This window comes from Colias eurytheme, chromosome 28, assembly GCF_061535395.1.
Source record: "Colias eurytheme isolate Ceu_HAF_F1 chromosome 28, ilColEury1 Martin Lab GWU primary, whole genome shotgun sequence".
Taxonomy (NCBI): domain Eukaryota; kingdom Metazoa; phylum Arthropoda; class Insecta; order Lepidoptera; family Pieridae; genus Colias; species Colias eurytheme.
The window spans coordinates 1,912,729-1,928,986 of record NC_143007.1 but is presented as its reverse complement, the minus strand read 5'-3'; the positions used below and the strand labels follow the sequence as shown (position 1 = coordinate 1,928,986).

General features: G+C 32.3%; 1 protein-coding gene across 2 annotated transcripts; it reads left to right on the top strand.

The window, feature by feature from the left end:
* Positions 1–9,344: 9,344 nt before the first annotated feature.
* On the top strand, positions 9,345–15,288 carry zetaCOP (COPI coat complex subunit zeta). Of its 2 annotated transcripts, none has more exons than XM_090117546.1 (6): positions 9,345–9,485; positions 10,182–10,327; positions 11,544–11,643; positions 12,096–12,229; positions 12,575–12,665; positions 15,155–15,288. In XM_090117546.1, exons 1-6 carry the CDS (start codon positions 9,447–9,449, stop codon positions 15,200–15,202), a joined length of 558 nt encoding a protein of 185 aa, XP_089973672.1. In that variant the 5' UTR covers positions 9,345–9,446; the 3' UTR covers positions 15,203–15,288. The 2 variants fall into 2 exon arrangements, with proteins under 2 accessions (XP_089973672.1, XP_089973673.1); XM_090117547.1 differs by lacking the exon at positions 15,155–15,288 and adding an exon at positions 14,268–14,392.
* The last annotated feature ends 970 nt before the right edge of the window (positions 15,289–16,258 follow it).

Genomic DNA, 16,258 nt, shown 5'->3' with positions numbered 1-16,258 from the left:
TGGTACAGAGATAGCTGAGAAAGGACATAGGTTATTTTTTATCGCCGAAATTCTACGGGAACGGTAACTATGCGGGTTTTTCTTTGACTACACGGGCGAAGCCGTGTCTGGAAAGCTTGTATTATAATTTATTAGCAAAGATGAAAGAAGTAAAGATTATACAATTTTAAAATCATTGTTGAGAGCTATTGGATTTATTTTAATTGAGAGAATGGCTGTATGTCACAATAAAAATGAAATGATGGATGGTAGCATCAGCTTTTTTTACGTTTTATCAGCTTTATCTGTATGTTTGTATATAACCAACATATTTAAACTGAATTTAAACCCACTTTAAACGGACCACAGATCACGATCTCTATGAAACGGACAGATTTAATTCAAACTTTGTACCTACACTTGTCATAGATCACTGACAATACAATGTGTTTAATTTCATGAGGTTAAGCGTGTTTTAGTTTTTTTAACTCTATCAATGAGTATTATTTTAAATCTATTGTTCCGGTTAATTAAACGAAGAATATTAAAAGATATAGTCTAAAAGCCAAAAGGTTACATGCTTATGATATTACATAGGAGAAAATGTTGCACTTTCATTAATAATAATTAGCTTTGTATTCTATTAGAAGCGTAATATTATGTTTGTATTTTCTTCTTCTTCTTCTTCTTATCAGCCGTGGGACGTCCACTGCTGGATAAAGGCCTCCCTCAAGGATTTCCAGTACGACCGGTCACCGGCGGCCTGCATCCAGCGGCTCCCTGCCACTCGGACCAGGTCGTCTGTCCATCTTGTGCGAGGTCGTCCCACGCTTCGTCTTCCCGTACGTGGCCTCCATTCCAGAACCTTTCTGCCCCAACGGCCATCGATTCTACGGGCTATGTGCCTCGCCCATTGCCACTTCAACGTGCTAATCCGGCGAGCTATGTCGGTGACTCCGGTTCTCCTACGGATCTCCTCATTTCTGATTCGATCTCGTAGGGAAACTCCGAGCATAGCCCTTTCCATAGCACGTTGGGCGACGCTGAGCTTGTTCACTGGGCCCAGGGTTAGAGGCCACGTCTCTGTTCCGTAAGTCATCACTGGTAACTCACACTGCTCGAAGACTTTAGTCTTCAGGCACTGAGGGATTTTGGACGAAAAGATGTTCTTTAACTTTATGTATTTTACTACAATCAATTTGAGAAGCATAACATACACATACCTACATAATATGATACATCAAACACACACATGCGGAAAAATCGGAGGTTTAATTACAAGTGTAGTATTTCTTATTTTTACTTTACATCAAAGTAAAGTCTATTTCTGAAACTAGAAGCTATTTCTACACTTTTAATTGTTTGTTACAACTTACATTATCACTTAAAATTGTAAAACAAAGTCTTCAACCGCATATGTCTGTTAGCGATAACATATAAATATTGATGCACCAATTTTGTAACTGTTTTCACCAATTAATAGCGTGGTTCTCAAGGAAGGTTTTTTTCACATTTTGTTAAGTTCCAGACAAGGACGAAGTCGCGAGGAGAAGCTAGTGTCACTGTCTATACCTACATATAACAAAGAAAATAGACAATATAATATGTACCTATTAATTAAATTTAAATAAAAATGTAAACTGCACAATTATAAATCCATAATACCTACTTCATTTAACCCGCAAATAATTAACCTGAACAAACAAAAATCAACTTTCCCGCTATAATCTGACATTAGCCGTAAGATGGCGGACGGGAATAGACTCTAAGGAATAGACAAACAACATCATAGAAACTAAACCCTTTTGATGTGACCGAATCAAATTACAAAAGTTTAACATCCTTTGCGTTTGAATGAATTTAATTCAATTATTTATGGCTGCGTTCATTAAAATAGATGTTCATTAGTATTAAGAGTTTTATGCTCGTAAATAATAGAAATGATTGATATTAAATTATTCTGATAAAAGTTATTTGTGTGCGTGTGACGCACGTTGTTACGTTTATAAATCTGAAATAGTGTTTAAATTAGATTATATTCAGTACATCATATTAATATAATTATTAGAGATGTACGAAATACTTTAATTATTTAAATAAAAATGCAAATACTTTTATGCTTTACTATTTCAAATTCTAAAATGTTATTGTGTTTTGATATTTAAAGTATCAAATGCATTTCAAAATAGGTATTTTCGAATACAAAATAGGTAAAAACCTTTCAAAAACCTTTTGTTAAATTCATGTTTCTTAATTTCTTCTTGCAACTTTTAATAATACTATAGGTACTCAAACTGTTCAAACATTATTTCAAAAAAGAGAGAGAAAAGAGCAAGTTCTACAGATTATATTTACTGGCTTTAACTGCTCGTTTTTTATAATTACCGAACCATTTCTAAATAGTTAATATACAAAAGGTTACCTAAAAATTCAATATACTAAGGGCCGATTTTTCAATGCTTGGATAAAACTTATCCGTCCAATAAAGTATTACACGATAATATTAAAATGTCACGTAAACTCAAATGCGGGCAATTAGAATACGTTTTTAAACTGGTAGTTTTAAGTATACATTATTCGACGAATAAGTTTTAACCAAGGATTGAAAAATCAGCCCTTAATAGCTAGTAGGTATTGTAACGTTAAAAAATCGAATAAATAAGTATTTATATTACAGTCGCTTTTACAATCGACGGTACAACCAATTTATTATACTATTTTAAATACAAGGAAAAAAGAAAGCGGACACTCATACCCAATAAATCTATTAAACATCTCTCTATTGACTATCAGTGTCATATTTCACCATCTAATTGCTACTGAAACTTAGAATATCACCAAAATAGTTGCAGCCGATTAAGCGTAGAAACCCATAACCAACTTACAAGACCTTTAAGAGCCAAGCAAATATACGATAATAGAGATCTTGTATACTGGTCATGATATTTTTGGAAAGTACATTCATAAATTACACCGGTCTCCCTTCATTTAAATCATTTTAACGCTAAAACCGACATTTGTGATATTTTAATATTATTTTAACTCCACGTAACGACTACGACTCAATATCGTTATGTATTAATGTCGTTTTGAAACATCCGATTCTTTGCAAATTATCTACGAGTTTATAATTAAAATTTCTATATCTAAATATTTATTAACTTTTAAATATTATAACGTGGCTACGATTGCTTGATAAAGATCACTGCAGCATTGAAATGAATGTTTATTGAATATTTTCTGACTGTTTTTTTTTCACAATCTGAAAGGTAATACAAATTTTAACAGATTGTAAAAATGGATCGGTTTAATTCTATAAAGAGTGCAGCAAAATAATATGCAGTGGACTAATATGTGGTGAAAGTGAACTTTTTTTATACACTTATCATACCTACTGATAATTTTAAAAATATTAGTCGGTATCGGATATCTTTCGATAACTGTACGTCGTTTAATTACTATATAATTAATAATACACTAGCTTACCGCCCGCGGCTTCGCCCGCTTTGTCTAAAACCCAATAAATTATATACAGTTAAAACCTTCCTCTTGAATCACTCTATCTATAAAAAAACCGCATCAAAATCCGTTGCGTAGCTTTAAAGATTTAAGCATACAATAGGGACATAGGGACAGAGAAAGCGACTTTGTTTTATACTATGCTATGTAGTGATTCTGAATAATAATATTATGTATTATTTTATCGTGTTGTGTAAAGGCGCTTCTAGCAGTTGTCAATTTTGGCGCCTAAACCGCATACAGACAGATGTCACGAGCCAACCTCATGACATAAACAGATCTAAAATTGAACGTTTAGAAATATATAATCACAATATTCATAAATGAGACATAAACAAATCTAATGCCGGGTCCAGACTGGTGAAACGTAACATGCAATGTAACATTCTGCCTTTCATTGCATGTTCGCTGCTGGTGTGGACGCATAGCGCGCTCATAACGCGCATTCACTACGAACATCCCGCGTTCGTCTGTTTCCGCCATTCTGCCGCGAACACGGCCCTTCGATACACGTTTTTTTCGTGCCCGTCAAACCGGTAGATCACACGAAGCATGGAGTCCGAAGACCACGTTCTTGCTATGACGATTATCAGTACTTCATTATTAATAATACATCAACTCATGAAAACACGCCGAAGACCCTTTCTTTTGCTCATTCCACGCAGTCTCGTCCTCCATGTTCGTTGCGTTCTCAAACGACCGTCCACATTGGCTGCTCCGCGCACACAACGCGCCCCTTTGTGTTCGTCGAAAAACCGACAAATTTCGGATCGCTCCGCGCGCGGCTTGTAATGCTCGTAAGTCGTAGCATGCGCGTGTAATGCACAATTCGCGCGCGCAAGACGTCCAAACTATGAGAAATTGTTACAAAGTGTGTTACCTTTCATGATACATTGCAGCAATTTGGACGGTGAATTCTTTCATTGCATGTTACATTGCATGTTACGTTTCACCAGTCTGGACCCGGCATAAAGTTAAGTCCGTGGTTAAGTCAGCTATGTATTTCCACTTGATTTCCACAGTGTATTTCATTCTTGTAGTGTACAGGTTAAGTCCAGTGGCTATTTTTTTTTTTTTTTGTAAATAAGTAATTATTTAAAACTAGATTTCCGCCCGCGGCTTCGCCCGCGTTTTCAAAGGAAAACCCGCATAGTTCCCGTTCCCGTGGGATTTCCGGGATAAAACATATCCTATGTGTTAATCCAAGTTACCCTCTATATGTGTGCTAAATTTCATTGTAATCGGTTCAGTAGTTTTTACGTGAAAGAGTAACAAACATCCATACATCCATACATCCATACATCTATACATCCTTACAAACTTTCGCCTTTATAATAGTATTAAGAAGATTAAGATTAAGATATAAAGTAGATACATATAAGATAGACGCTTAATTAATCCTATCCTACTAAGTACTAATATTATAAATGCGAAAGTTTTGTTTGCGAAATGTGTGTATGTGTGTGTGTGTGTTTGTTACTCTTTCACGCAAATATTACTGAACCGATTACAATGAAATTTAGCACACATATAGAGGGTAACTTGGATTAACACATAGGATATGTTTTATCCCGGAAATCCCACGGGAACGGGAACTATGCGGGATTTTCTCTGAAAACGCGGGCGAAGCCGCGGGCGGAAAGCTAATAGCTAATAATTAAAATATTGTAACACTTCCCAAAATCAACTACCTATTTAAATATTTTCTATACTTTAGAAAAATGTTATAAGATAGGTATTTATTGTATTACAATATCATAGTTATGTAGCTTAATTAAATTAAAAAAAAAACATTTAGAAGAACACATTCTAATTGCAAAACTAAACGTTCGTTATCAATTACCTTTTATCAGAATTTCTTTTGTATTTCCACGCTGTATGAGATCCGACACAGTTCATTACAATGCTTCTTAGAATACCGCCCAGTATGTTATCAGCCTTATTTTTTAGGGTTCTGTATTTCATAAAATATAGTAGCTTTCTGCCCGCGACTTCGCCCGCTTAGTCTAAGTAAAACCTTCCTCGAGACTCTATCTATTAAAAAATAAAGGATGATTTTGTTCGTTGCGTAGTTTTAAAGATTTAAGCATACAATATAGGGACATAGACAAGGACTACAGGGATATTATAAGGACAGAGAGGGCGACTTCCTTTTATAAGTACCTACTACAGGTAAATTAGCTTGGAGAAATTTTTGCATATGTAGTGGTGTGCGCTCAGATCTTAGAGCGCGTTTCCACTATATCGTTCTGGCCTATACAAAAATGTTTCGATATCCTAATATTACTATTTAATTTTATACTTATTCCTAGCAACACTTTTGTTTTCAATAAAAATAAGTTTTTATTTGAAAGAAAATGGTTTTGACTTTATAAAAAAAAATATATCATTCAATTTTACGTCCTTGAGCAAACGACAAGGCGACTACCGTGAAACAATAAAATATCGTGTCCATAATAATTTGTTTCATAATTAATATTTGACCATAATAATTACGAAACAAAACAAATAAATAAATCGTCACTTGATAGTGGAAAGTGGAAACACGCACAAAACCAGAATAAACCAGTTTACGCTGTCCGCAGGTGCCACGTGCAGTCGTTTGGTACCGTTAGAACATAAAGCACATTTCATTCAAAAATTATAATTATTATGTACGTAGTTTAATTGATAAATTTTGTATTTGTTGATTGTTGTTATTATTTGTTATTATTGTTATAATATTTGTTGAAGTGAATTACATGTCCCGCAGCCGGAGGCCCCAAATGAAAACTCAGATGTACTTAAAAACTACATTTAATAGCTAAAATGAGACTTTTACACCCATGTCTGCACGATGCAGACCGGAGTTAAAGAATGAATTTATACAGTTTAATAATTATAAAGACGTAAGCTTGGATGCTAACTAAGGGAAATCGCATCCACATTCTATTCCCGTGCGAACGGCGTATTCAGCAGTTTTGTATGAAGGCAGGGCCATAACTAGTGTTTAATTTGTGTGTAAGTGTTGTAACTTTATATTGTTAATTCAATATGGCTCCAGTGTTAAAACATGGTCGAGGCAAGCCTTTGACTTCTCAAACTAAAGAATTAAACTTTAAATGTCGTTTCTTTTTCAGGTTAGTAAATTTTTCATTTTAGTAACATTGTTAATGTAAAAGTTATATGTATGTTAAATGTGCAAATATTAAAATAAAGTCTCATCTTTTTCAGAGGAGAAACACATATAGTTTAATTTAAAATCCCTTATATATATGTATAAAATAAAAACTAAAAATAAAATGTTGTTTTATTTTATTTGCTGACCATACACTACTACAAACGCAAAAATTTCTCCAAGCTAATTTACCTGTATGTACCTAGTGACAGTGAAAATAGATACTTGTATTCCAAACAAATTTAAACTATGTACTTTTATACAGTTTTCATCACGACCACCTAATACAATAAATATTAAAAATACCAGGTGGTATTTTTAATATTTATTATATTAGGTATATAATATAATTAATATTAAAACCTATACAAGCAACATTACCGTTTTTTTTCAAAGAAATTTTAAATTGTTTTCTATAGACTGATAAGTACTTTGAGATGAAATAATACACCGACATGCAATACAAATTCCTACACCGCTAAAACATGATGCAACTTCACTACATAATATAAAACAAAGTCGCTTTATCTGTCCCTATGTATGCTTAAATCTTCAAAACTACGCAACGGATTTTGAAGCAGTTTTCTTAATGATAGAGTGATTTAAGAGGAAGATTTTAGTTAATAATTTATTAGGTTTTAGACATAGCGGGCGAAGCTGCGGGCAGAAAGCTAGTCAATTATAAAACTTAGCAATAACATATAAGAGAATCTTGTACAATCAATAAAAAAATACAATTTAACATCTTAAAAATTACATAAACATGTTTTTTAACACTAATCAAAGGATTATTAAATTAGGAAAATCCCACACACGGACCCCCACGGCGCTAAGCTTTATATTATCTGTGGATAAGCGGCACAAATTGATTACGTCACAATCACTTGATAATTACTCGGCGCGGGTTAATAGTTGTACTGTTGTGCACAGTTTATATTGCGTTAAAATGCCTTGATTGGAAGTACAGTCGAGGTGAAAAGTGTAAAGAATATTTATTTGGCCATTTACACGACTGTTAATGATTTTAAATTAAACTTTATTAATTATTAAACCAATAGTCCTAATTCTTTGTAAAAAAAGGTATGCTTAAAACAAAGAAAATATAAAGTATGACATTATTACCTACATCTCGGAAATTCTCGTATCACAGTGTTTGTAAACATCATCCTCTAAAACGGCTTGAACAATTTGATATTAAAAAAAAACTATATTTAGTAGATCTAAGAATAGTATATCAACTTTTTTATTTATTTACCTTCAATAAAAAACTTGAGCGATGTAAAGGGACATCCGGATGGAACGAAGTGTTAAGTTAGACAGACCACGCGCACGCCGCGCCGCGGCCGCACGGCTTACAACGAATTTTTTCCGTCTAGCCCCCTTTCACAAGTCACAACGCGCAATAAGGAACTTCGTTCCAACAAGAATGTCCTTGCAGTACAACGTTTGCTGGATCGAATATATTATTATATTATTAACTATATTAATTAATAATAAATAAAATAATTATTAATTATCAATTTCTCCACTCGACTGTACATGCGTGTGATTCACTCATGTCTTGAGTTCGAATGATGTAGGTCTATCGATTTAAATTTAACAGATCGCCAATTTATCACATTTCAAAATTGATAATGACGTCTGAGATATTTGCGAATTTGCACACGTACCGTGTTGGAAAATTTGACGGCTCACTATTAAAAAACTAGATTTTTTTTTTAATTTACTAACAAATAACAGACTATGAAAAGGTCTGGATAATAGTTTGGTTTTGCACAACCTTCTATTGTAAGATGTGATTGTTTAAGAAATATGAAATCGTTAATTAAAATGCTTAAAAATGTAGGTATTTTGAAAATAAATATACCAAGAAATGTAGGTAGCAGGTATCTCTGAGAATAATGTCTGATAAATATTACCCATTACCCCAGATACATGATAATACGTAGACAGAGAAACCAAGATAATATAATACCTAAAGTAATACTTAGTGTAATTGCTATACACTTTTTTGTTGCCTCTTTTATTCTATAACTAACGATTTAAATAAAATAGTTATATGCACACCATAAATCGAAATTCATTTAAAAATAACAGAAGCAACATTCTTCCTGGCGTAAGATAGCTAAATGTAAAAGATAGTGGATAGTGCTTTAAGCGTTCTATTCCAAACAACCCGGAAGGATAGCTAAAACTTTAAATGAAGAATTTTAGTACAATTTTCTCAATATTAAAGTGTACAAACTTTTACATTTTTATTTGTAACAGGTGTAACAATAACTTTTATAAACTCTTGCTACTATTAATTATTTATTTAACTTGTCCAAAAGTCCCAGAAATTAAAAGATAATATATTTTCAAAGACTTTCAATCAAAGCGGTTTCTAACACATGCAAATAAAAAAAAAACATATGTTCTCCAGTAATAGTTTCCCAATCTTTACATTAATGCTTCTACCGTTTACAGAAAAATAAAATTATGCATCAAAAACAAAATATACATTTAGTAATCTGCTATTACGTAAAATCAAATACATTCGCCGTTCGAGTATTGATTCATTCAACCACCATTCAACATAAATTAAGATTCTGCAATATCATATTTTTTACAAAAAATCGTTGTGGTATTCAAGCAGAACAAAACCCTTGGCACGTCATTCTGTCAACGTCAAAATTTAAACTTAACACGTCAGACGTCATTTATAAACAGTGTGGCTTGTAATCTTGTATTATTCGTGAATTTATTGTTTTGCTAAATTCTGATAAAAGTATTGTAAATTTCTATTCCAAAAATGGTCCACAAGAAGATAACCATGGAAGGATCATTATTCGTAAGTAAACATGCGAGGTGCATCAATAATACATGAAATAAAATGTATCAATGTTCCTATTACATATTTCGTGTAGTTTAGTAAATGTTACAAATATTTCATAAAATTACCATAGGTGATACTTATCTTATTGATATATTGTAAGTTCTAATGGCAAGTTGTGTATTTAGAATCAATACAGACACCTCATTTTAATAGCAATTCACAACAAATACTTTATTACAACTGTTTTCAAATACTGTTTTAAATGCACATTTTGGTCATAATTTACGTCCTATAGTTATCGGATCCTCTTATTATTCTATATCTCTAATCCTAAATAAATATATATAAGGTAAAGGTGACTGACTGACATAATGATCTATCAACGCACACCCCAAACTGGACGTATCGGGCTGAAATTGAGCATTCAGGTAGATGTTAGGACGTAAGAAAAACGTAGTAGACGTAAGTCTGCTAAGAAATGATGATCAATTAAACCCCCAAGGTAATGGAATAGGGGTTGAAAGTTTGTACCATTAAAATTTATCTTTTCCATGCAGGCGAAGCTGCGGGAAACAGCTAGTATTACTATAAAACATAACTATTTTCACATTAAATTAATAAATTCAATGTAATTACAATTTATCAATGCTGTACCTATTTATTTGTGTCAATAAAGTTATTTCTATTTCTATTTCTATAATTACTTTGCAGGAACCTACCCTATACATTGTGAAGGGTATGTGTATACTAGACAATGACGGTAACAGAATCCTGGCCAAGTATTACGATAGCGACATCTTGCCAACTACCAAGGAACAGAAGGCTTTTGAAAAGAATCTTTTCAATAAAACACACAGGTATATCCTACTAATATTATAAATGCGAAAGTTTGTGAGGATGCATGTATGGATGTTTGTTACTAGAATAAGACATAGGCTACTTTTTATCCCAGAAATCCCACAGGAACGGGAATAATGCAGGTTTTTCTTTGAAAACACGAGTGGAAAGCTAGTAATGGGATAATTTATTTATTTATTCACACTTCATTGTACATGTACATGTAAGAGAAATTTAAAATAAATGAATACATAAAATTGAAAAGTGTACAATTGCTTAAAAGCAATCTCTTTCAGGCAACCATAAAAATAAAGATAATTTTGAAATAATTTAACTACCATTAAGTCTTATTATTAATTTAACAACATTATATTTTGATAGATTAATGCCCGATTTCACCAGTAACCCTTAAACAGTCTCCTAAGTAAGGGTTCCTTATTTTAAGGGACCCTTCAAATCACTACCTAACCTAAATTCTGTTTCACCATCATAAGGGTCACCTAAATAAGAGACCCCTAGTTAAGTGACGTTTAGTGTGGGGATGCTACGCAATGTTAGTCGAAAAGTGTATCGACTATAGGATTCTATTGATATTTAGTTGAAAAATCACTTAATTTCACTCAGTTTATGTGTAAATATTGAGTTCTTTACCTTAAAAATATATAAAAACACAAAAAAAAACAACTTTTTATATTTTGTCTAAAATCACACTTCACAGTGACATTTTAATGACAATGTCATCGCGTCTGTTTTCATTTTGTTGCCGGCTGCATTCGTTGTTTGATTCGTGTTATTTTTTTGGTGTTTGTAATTATATTATAAAGAATAATGGCAGAAAAGAGAAAACGTGTACAAAATTTATCTGTCATCATATTTTTTTAATCCTTTGATCTTTCATGGTAAATTCGCGTTCGCCTTAACAAACTTCGGTTATTTTATAATTCTATATCTTCAATTGCTTCTTAATATTTGTATCCTCGTCGCTATCCATTTTTAATACGTTAAATTTATCCTAAATATCTGTCACTTAAACTTAACTTTTTTGATTTTTGAATAAATATTTTTTTTGAATAAATTTTTTGAACTTAACTTAGGGGATCGAATATTCACCCCCTAAATTTTAAGGGCTACCTAACGATTTATGTGACACTTATCTGTCGGTGAAAGCAAATTGACTTAGGTGACACTTAAATTTTACGGGTCGTTGGTGAAAACGGGCATTACTTGTTTTTTCAGGGCAAATGCAGAAATTATAATGTTGGATGGTCTGACCTGCGTTTACAAGAATAACGTTGATCTGTTCTTCTACGTCATGGGGAGCTCACATGAGAATGAGGTAAATACCTACATTTATTTATAATTTTTCATATTGACGTGACAACGTCTTATAATTCGATAGAGCCGGCTGCACGCACGAAAAAACATGACTCATGCGGCGTTACCTCGCCCTGAGGCGTTCCATGTAAGGCTTGAAGTGTAAGCGAGAGCGCGGAACGAGCGACAAAGAAGCACAATCGGACGTTGTCACGTTCAACTATCGTCAGTAAACCGACTTTACAGACAGACAATTTTTTTTTACTAAATAAATCAATCATAACTTATCTGTACTAAATTTTTTCTATATACATACCTTCTCCTGGCAATAACAAACATGTACAAGAAAGATTTATTCAATTTGGAGCAGTCATTTAGAAGTTGCACACATGCACATACAAACATTTCAACTATTTACAAATAGTTTTATTTTTTACGAATTAAAAATTAAATTATTTTATTTACGAATTTCAGCTAATCCTCCAATCAGTACTGAACGCGCTGTACGAGTCAGTCAGTATATTGCTGAGAAGAAACGTCGAGAAACGGACGATACTTGACAATTTGGATGCTGTCATGCTGGCGTTCGATGAGATTTGTGATGGCGGGTAGGTCCTAATAAATGCGAAAGTTTGTGAAGATGGATGTTTGTTGTTTTTTCACATAAGCACACACATAGAACACCTATCTATACTAATATTATAAAGCTGAAGAGTTTGTGTGTTTGTTTGAACGCGCTAATCTCAGGAACAACTTGTCCGATTTGGAAAATTCTTTCCTTGTTAGATAGCCCATTTATCGAGGAAGGCTATAGGCTATATATCATTACGCTGAGACTAACGGGAGCGGAGCAATGCGGTTGATCCGCGAAGCGCAGCTAGTAAAATATAAGTATACAACACAAAACAATACAATACAAAAACTATTTTCAAACTACGGTGACCACATTTCAGTGTAATCCTGGACTCGGATCCCACATCGATAGTGTCTAGAGCGGCTCTCCGCACTGAAGACGTGCCGCTCGGCGAACAAACAGTTGCGCAGGTAATGGACAATTTTAACAAAATCTTCTGGTAGGGTGACCACACGTATACCACCTTTCGGGACTGATGGGACAATGTTATTACGTACATTTAGAGTGACGTAGAGGGTGGGAGATGTAAAGAATAGGGTGACCATTATTCGTGTAGAATAGGGATAAAGTGAGAATTAAATTACCTTGATAGAAAAGGCAAAAATTTAAATTACTGGTAAAATTTATGCTGATCAACCTATTCTTTGTGTCTTTTAGGGTGACAATAAAATAAAGATAGAAAATTAGAGTACAAGAACTTATGTCACTTGAATATTTTGTGCCATCCAAAAAAATTAAGTATTTTTGTTGTGTTTCAAAAAATCTTAGTGAAAAAGCCATGCTTAGTTTAATAAGTATTTTACTGATAAAATAATTTTTCTCAGTTGTATTATATTACTTCTCAAGTTCATTCTAGACAGTAGACACTTACAATAAAAATAACTCTTTTAGTATTAAAACACTGTTATATATTATTATTGTAACTATTTCAGATCATCAAATATTACTGAATGACGTTTTAATAATTAGTATTATAAACCAGGTAAATTATTTAATTAACCCAAGTTCCATATGAAAAAATATATAAAAATATTTTATGTTATCATTTTTAAACGTAATAGAGCAAGATCCCAGGGCCGCCAGACCTCACCTATTTTCTGACGTATGTACGATGGTAGCACATACTAACACTACCCAATCGTCCACATTTCATCCGTCAGAAAGGTGAGGTCTGGCGGCCCTGGGATCTTGTACTATAAGTAACTAACAAAGAAATTGCTAGTTTTTTCCGCCATTTGAGCTAGGATTAAAATATAATTTTCGTAGGACAATCATATTCCAACATTAGGCTAATACAATCAGTTGCAATTAAACATACTCCTGTATTTTTTTCCTTTTTCATTGATATATTCATTATTGAAAAATGAATTAAGAATTAAAATTGAAAATGTATTATTAATATACTTACATTTATAATTCCTAAGCGATTTGTTAATTGGGACAAAATTTGCATGTCCCAAAAAACATGAAACGTGTGGCTTCTTCACTGAGGTTTAATAAAACTTTTTGCACCACTTCATTTTATGTTAGAAACACATTTCGTCTATTTTATGTCTTTGTCTTTTACAATAATTACGTTTGTGCTATGTGAAATTTTTAATGTTCGTCACTAAAACGCATTTACATTTTAAAGTTTTTTTTTAACTTACACATTATAAACCATTTCATAACTTTAAAATCTAGTTACATGGAAAATAACAAAATATAACAAAAATTATTCCTAGTTAGAAATATCTACGTAAATGTTATGAAAAAATATATGTTTTATTACCTAGTATTTAATATTTGTATATATAATATATTACTTTTTCGTCCGTTAGATTGATTTTTTAGTATCTGTCAAGTCATCTCTAATCTATATTTTATCTGTGTCACTGTATGTGTCATTTAACTTTTTTTTTCACTCTGTGGCTTTGGTCTAATATTTGTTATTCTAATTTCGTGTAAATAACAATATTTTAATTTATCTGTGATTCTATTAAAAAATTATTTAAAATTATTAATTATTTCAGGTTCTACTCAATTTAATGAATAACAATTATTAGCTTCAAGAAATGGCAACACGAAATTGTTTTAGTTTTTTTTTCTATTAACATTTGATTTTATGTTCTATGATTAAATAGTTTTATTTTTTATACATTTTTTGTTATTATTTTTACACCCTTTTTGGTCATGCACTTATAACCATCATTTAAATAGATTTTTGTGGTTAAAATAATAATTAAATCAGCATCTTTACCATTATAACTACTTCTATCTTAAAAATAACATTGGATAAATTAGTTTTTATAAATATTTATTAACTTTTTCTATTTAACTTGTATAAAAAGTAGTTTTCAGTTTCTTCACCAATTTTTGTGGGAATATTTGTTTTATTTATTTTTCATTGTAAATTAATGTAATGTTATTTATTCATATATTTTACATAACCTTACATAAGTTAATTTTTAATAAAATAATATAGTTTTTGGGTATTCCTCTTTGAGGGTAATATTAATCAAATTCATGCATATTTATTACTGTTTTGTTAATCATGGGGTAAATACTTTGACTGACCGGTTGGCTTGGTTCGTAGTGGCCCTGCCTTCCAAGCCAGAGGTTGTGGGTTCGATTCCCATCCGGGGCAAATATTTGTGTGATAAACATAGATGTTTGCTCTGTGCCTGGGTGTTAATTATCTATATAAGTATTTATTTAAAATTATATATGTATGTTTATCAGCCATCTGGTTTCCATAACACAAGCGAAAGCTTAGTAGTTAGTATGGGATCAGATCGTGCCGTGTGTGGTCCTGAAATATTTATTATTATATATTAGATACAAGTATGTATAAATTGTATAAAAAATAATAATTAACAACCCTTTATTAATAAATGCATTATTATTTTCTCTATTACAGGTCCTACAATCGGCAAAGGAGCAACTAAAGTGGTCGCTTTTGAAATAAAACAATTTTTATTTAACATTTATTTAATATACTTACAAATATTATAAATTATATACAAATAATGAAATAAACTATTGATTACATAACAGCCTTAAAATATCACCAATACCTATGGTCCAAGAAAAAACTTGAGCGATGTCAAGGGACATCCGGATGGAACGAAGTGTTAAGTTAGAGAGAGACAGACAGAGAACCACGCGCACGCCGCACAACTCTAGCAAAAAGTGTCGTGACAACTTTTTGTAAGACAGTGCGCGCACGAGCAACTTTGTCTCCGCAACTATTTTGTCTCTTCACCCATGGGCTAGTATGAAAGTGCGCGCACGTAGCGACGCAACTCCCCATACAAATTGATGGGAGAGACAAAATAGTTGCGGAGACAAAGTTGCTCGTGCGCGCTAGCTCTAAGAATTTTTTCCGTCTAGCCCCCTTTCACAACGCGCGATAAGGAACTTCGTTCCAAAAATATAATTATCCAAGTACATGCCTATATTATATTATGATTTATTATATGAAAACAAGCAACATTTTTATTGTTATAAAAATACACGAAACAAGAAAAATCTGTATGTGAGTATATCTATTAGATAAACGAGATTTTTACTATATGCGTGTGCAAGTTCATTATAATATGTAACCTGAAAAATTAAATTCGTGTGTGTTGTTTTAATTTAAAATCTGTTTGGCTGTTAATAGCATATAACATCTATCCAACATATTACATGGAGGAAATATTTGCAATTTTGTTAACTGACTCGACTGATTTTAAAAATTATGTGTTACTATTAGAAAACTAAACTTTATAGAGTATCATAAACTATAAAATTTATCCCGTGTAAACCTGTTCGAAGTCCAGACAGGTACTCCGGACTAGTATTATAAAAAAATTGTATTCATCAAATTATACCTCAATAACGGTTGAACTGATTTTAATTATTAAACTGCCAAATGAATGGCTCTAATATATCTCTATTGAACCTGTTTTTTTCTTTCTATTCATGAAGTGGAATTACGGTTGGCCGAGTGTTTAGGTATAGCCACGGTACGGGAGTTCGA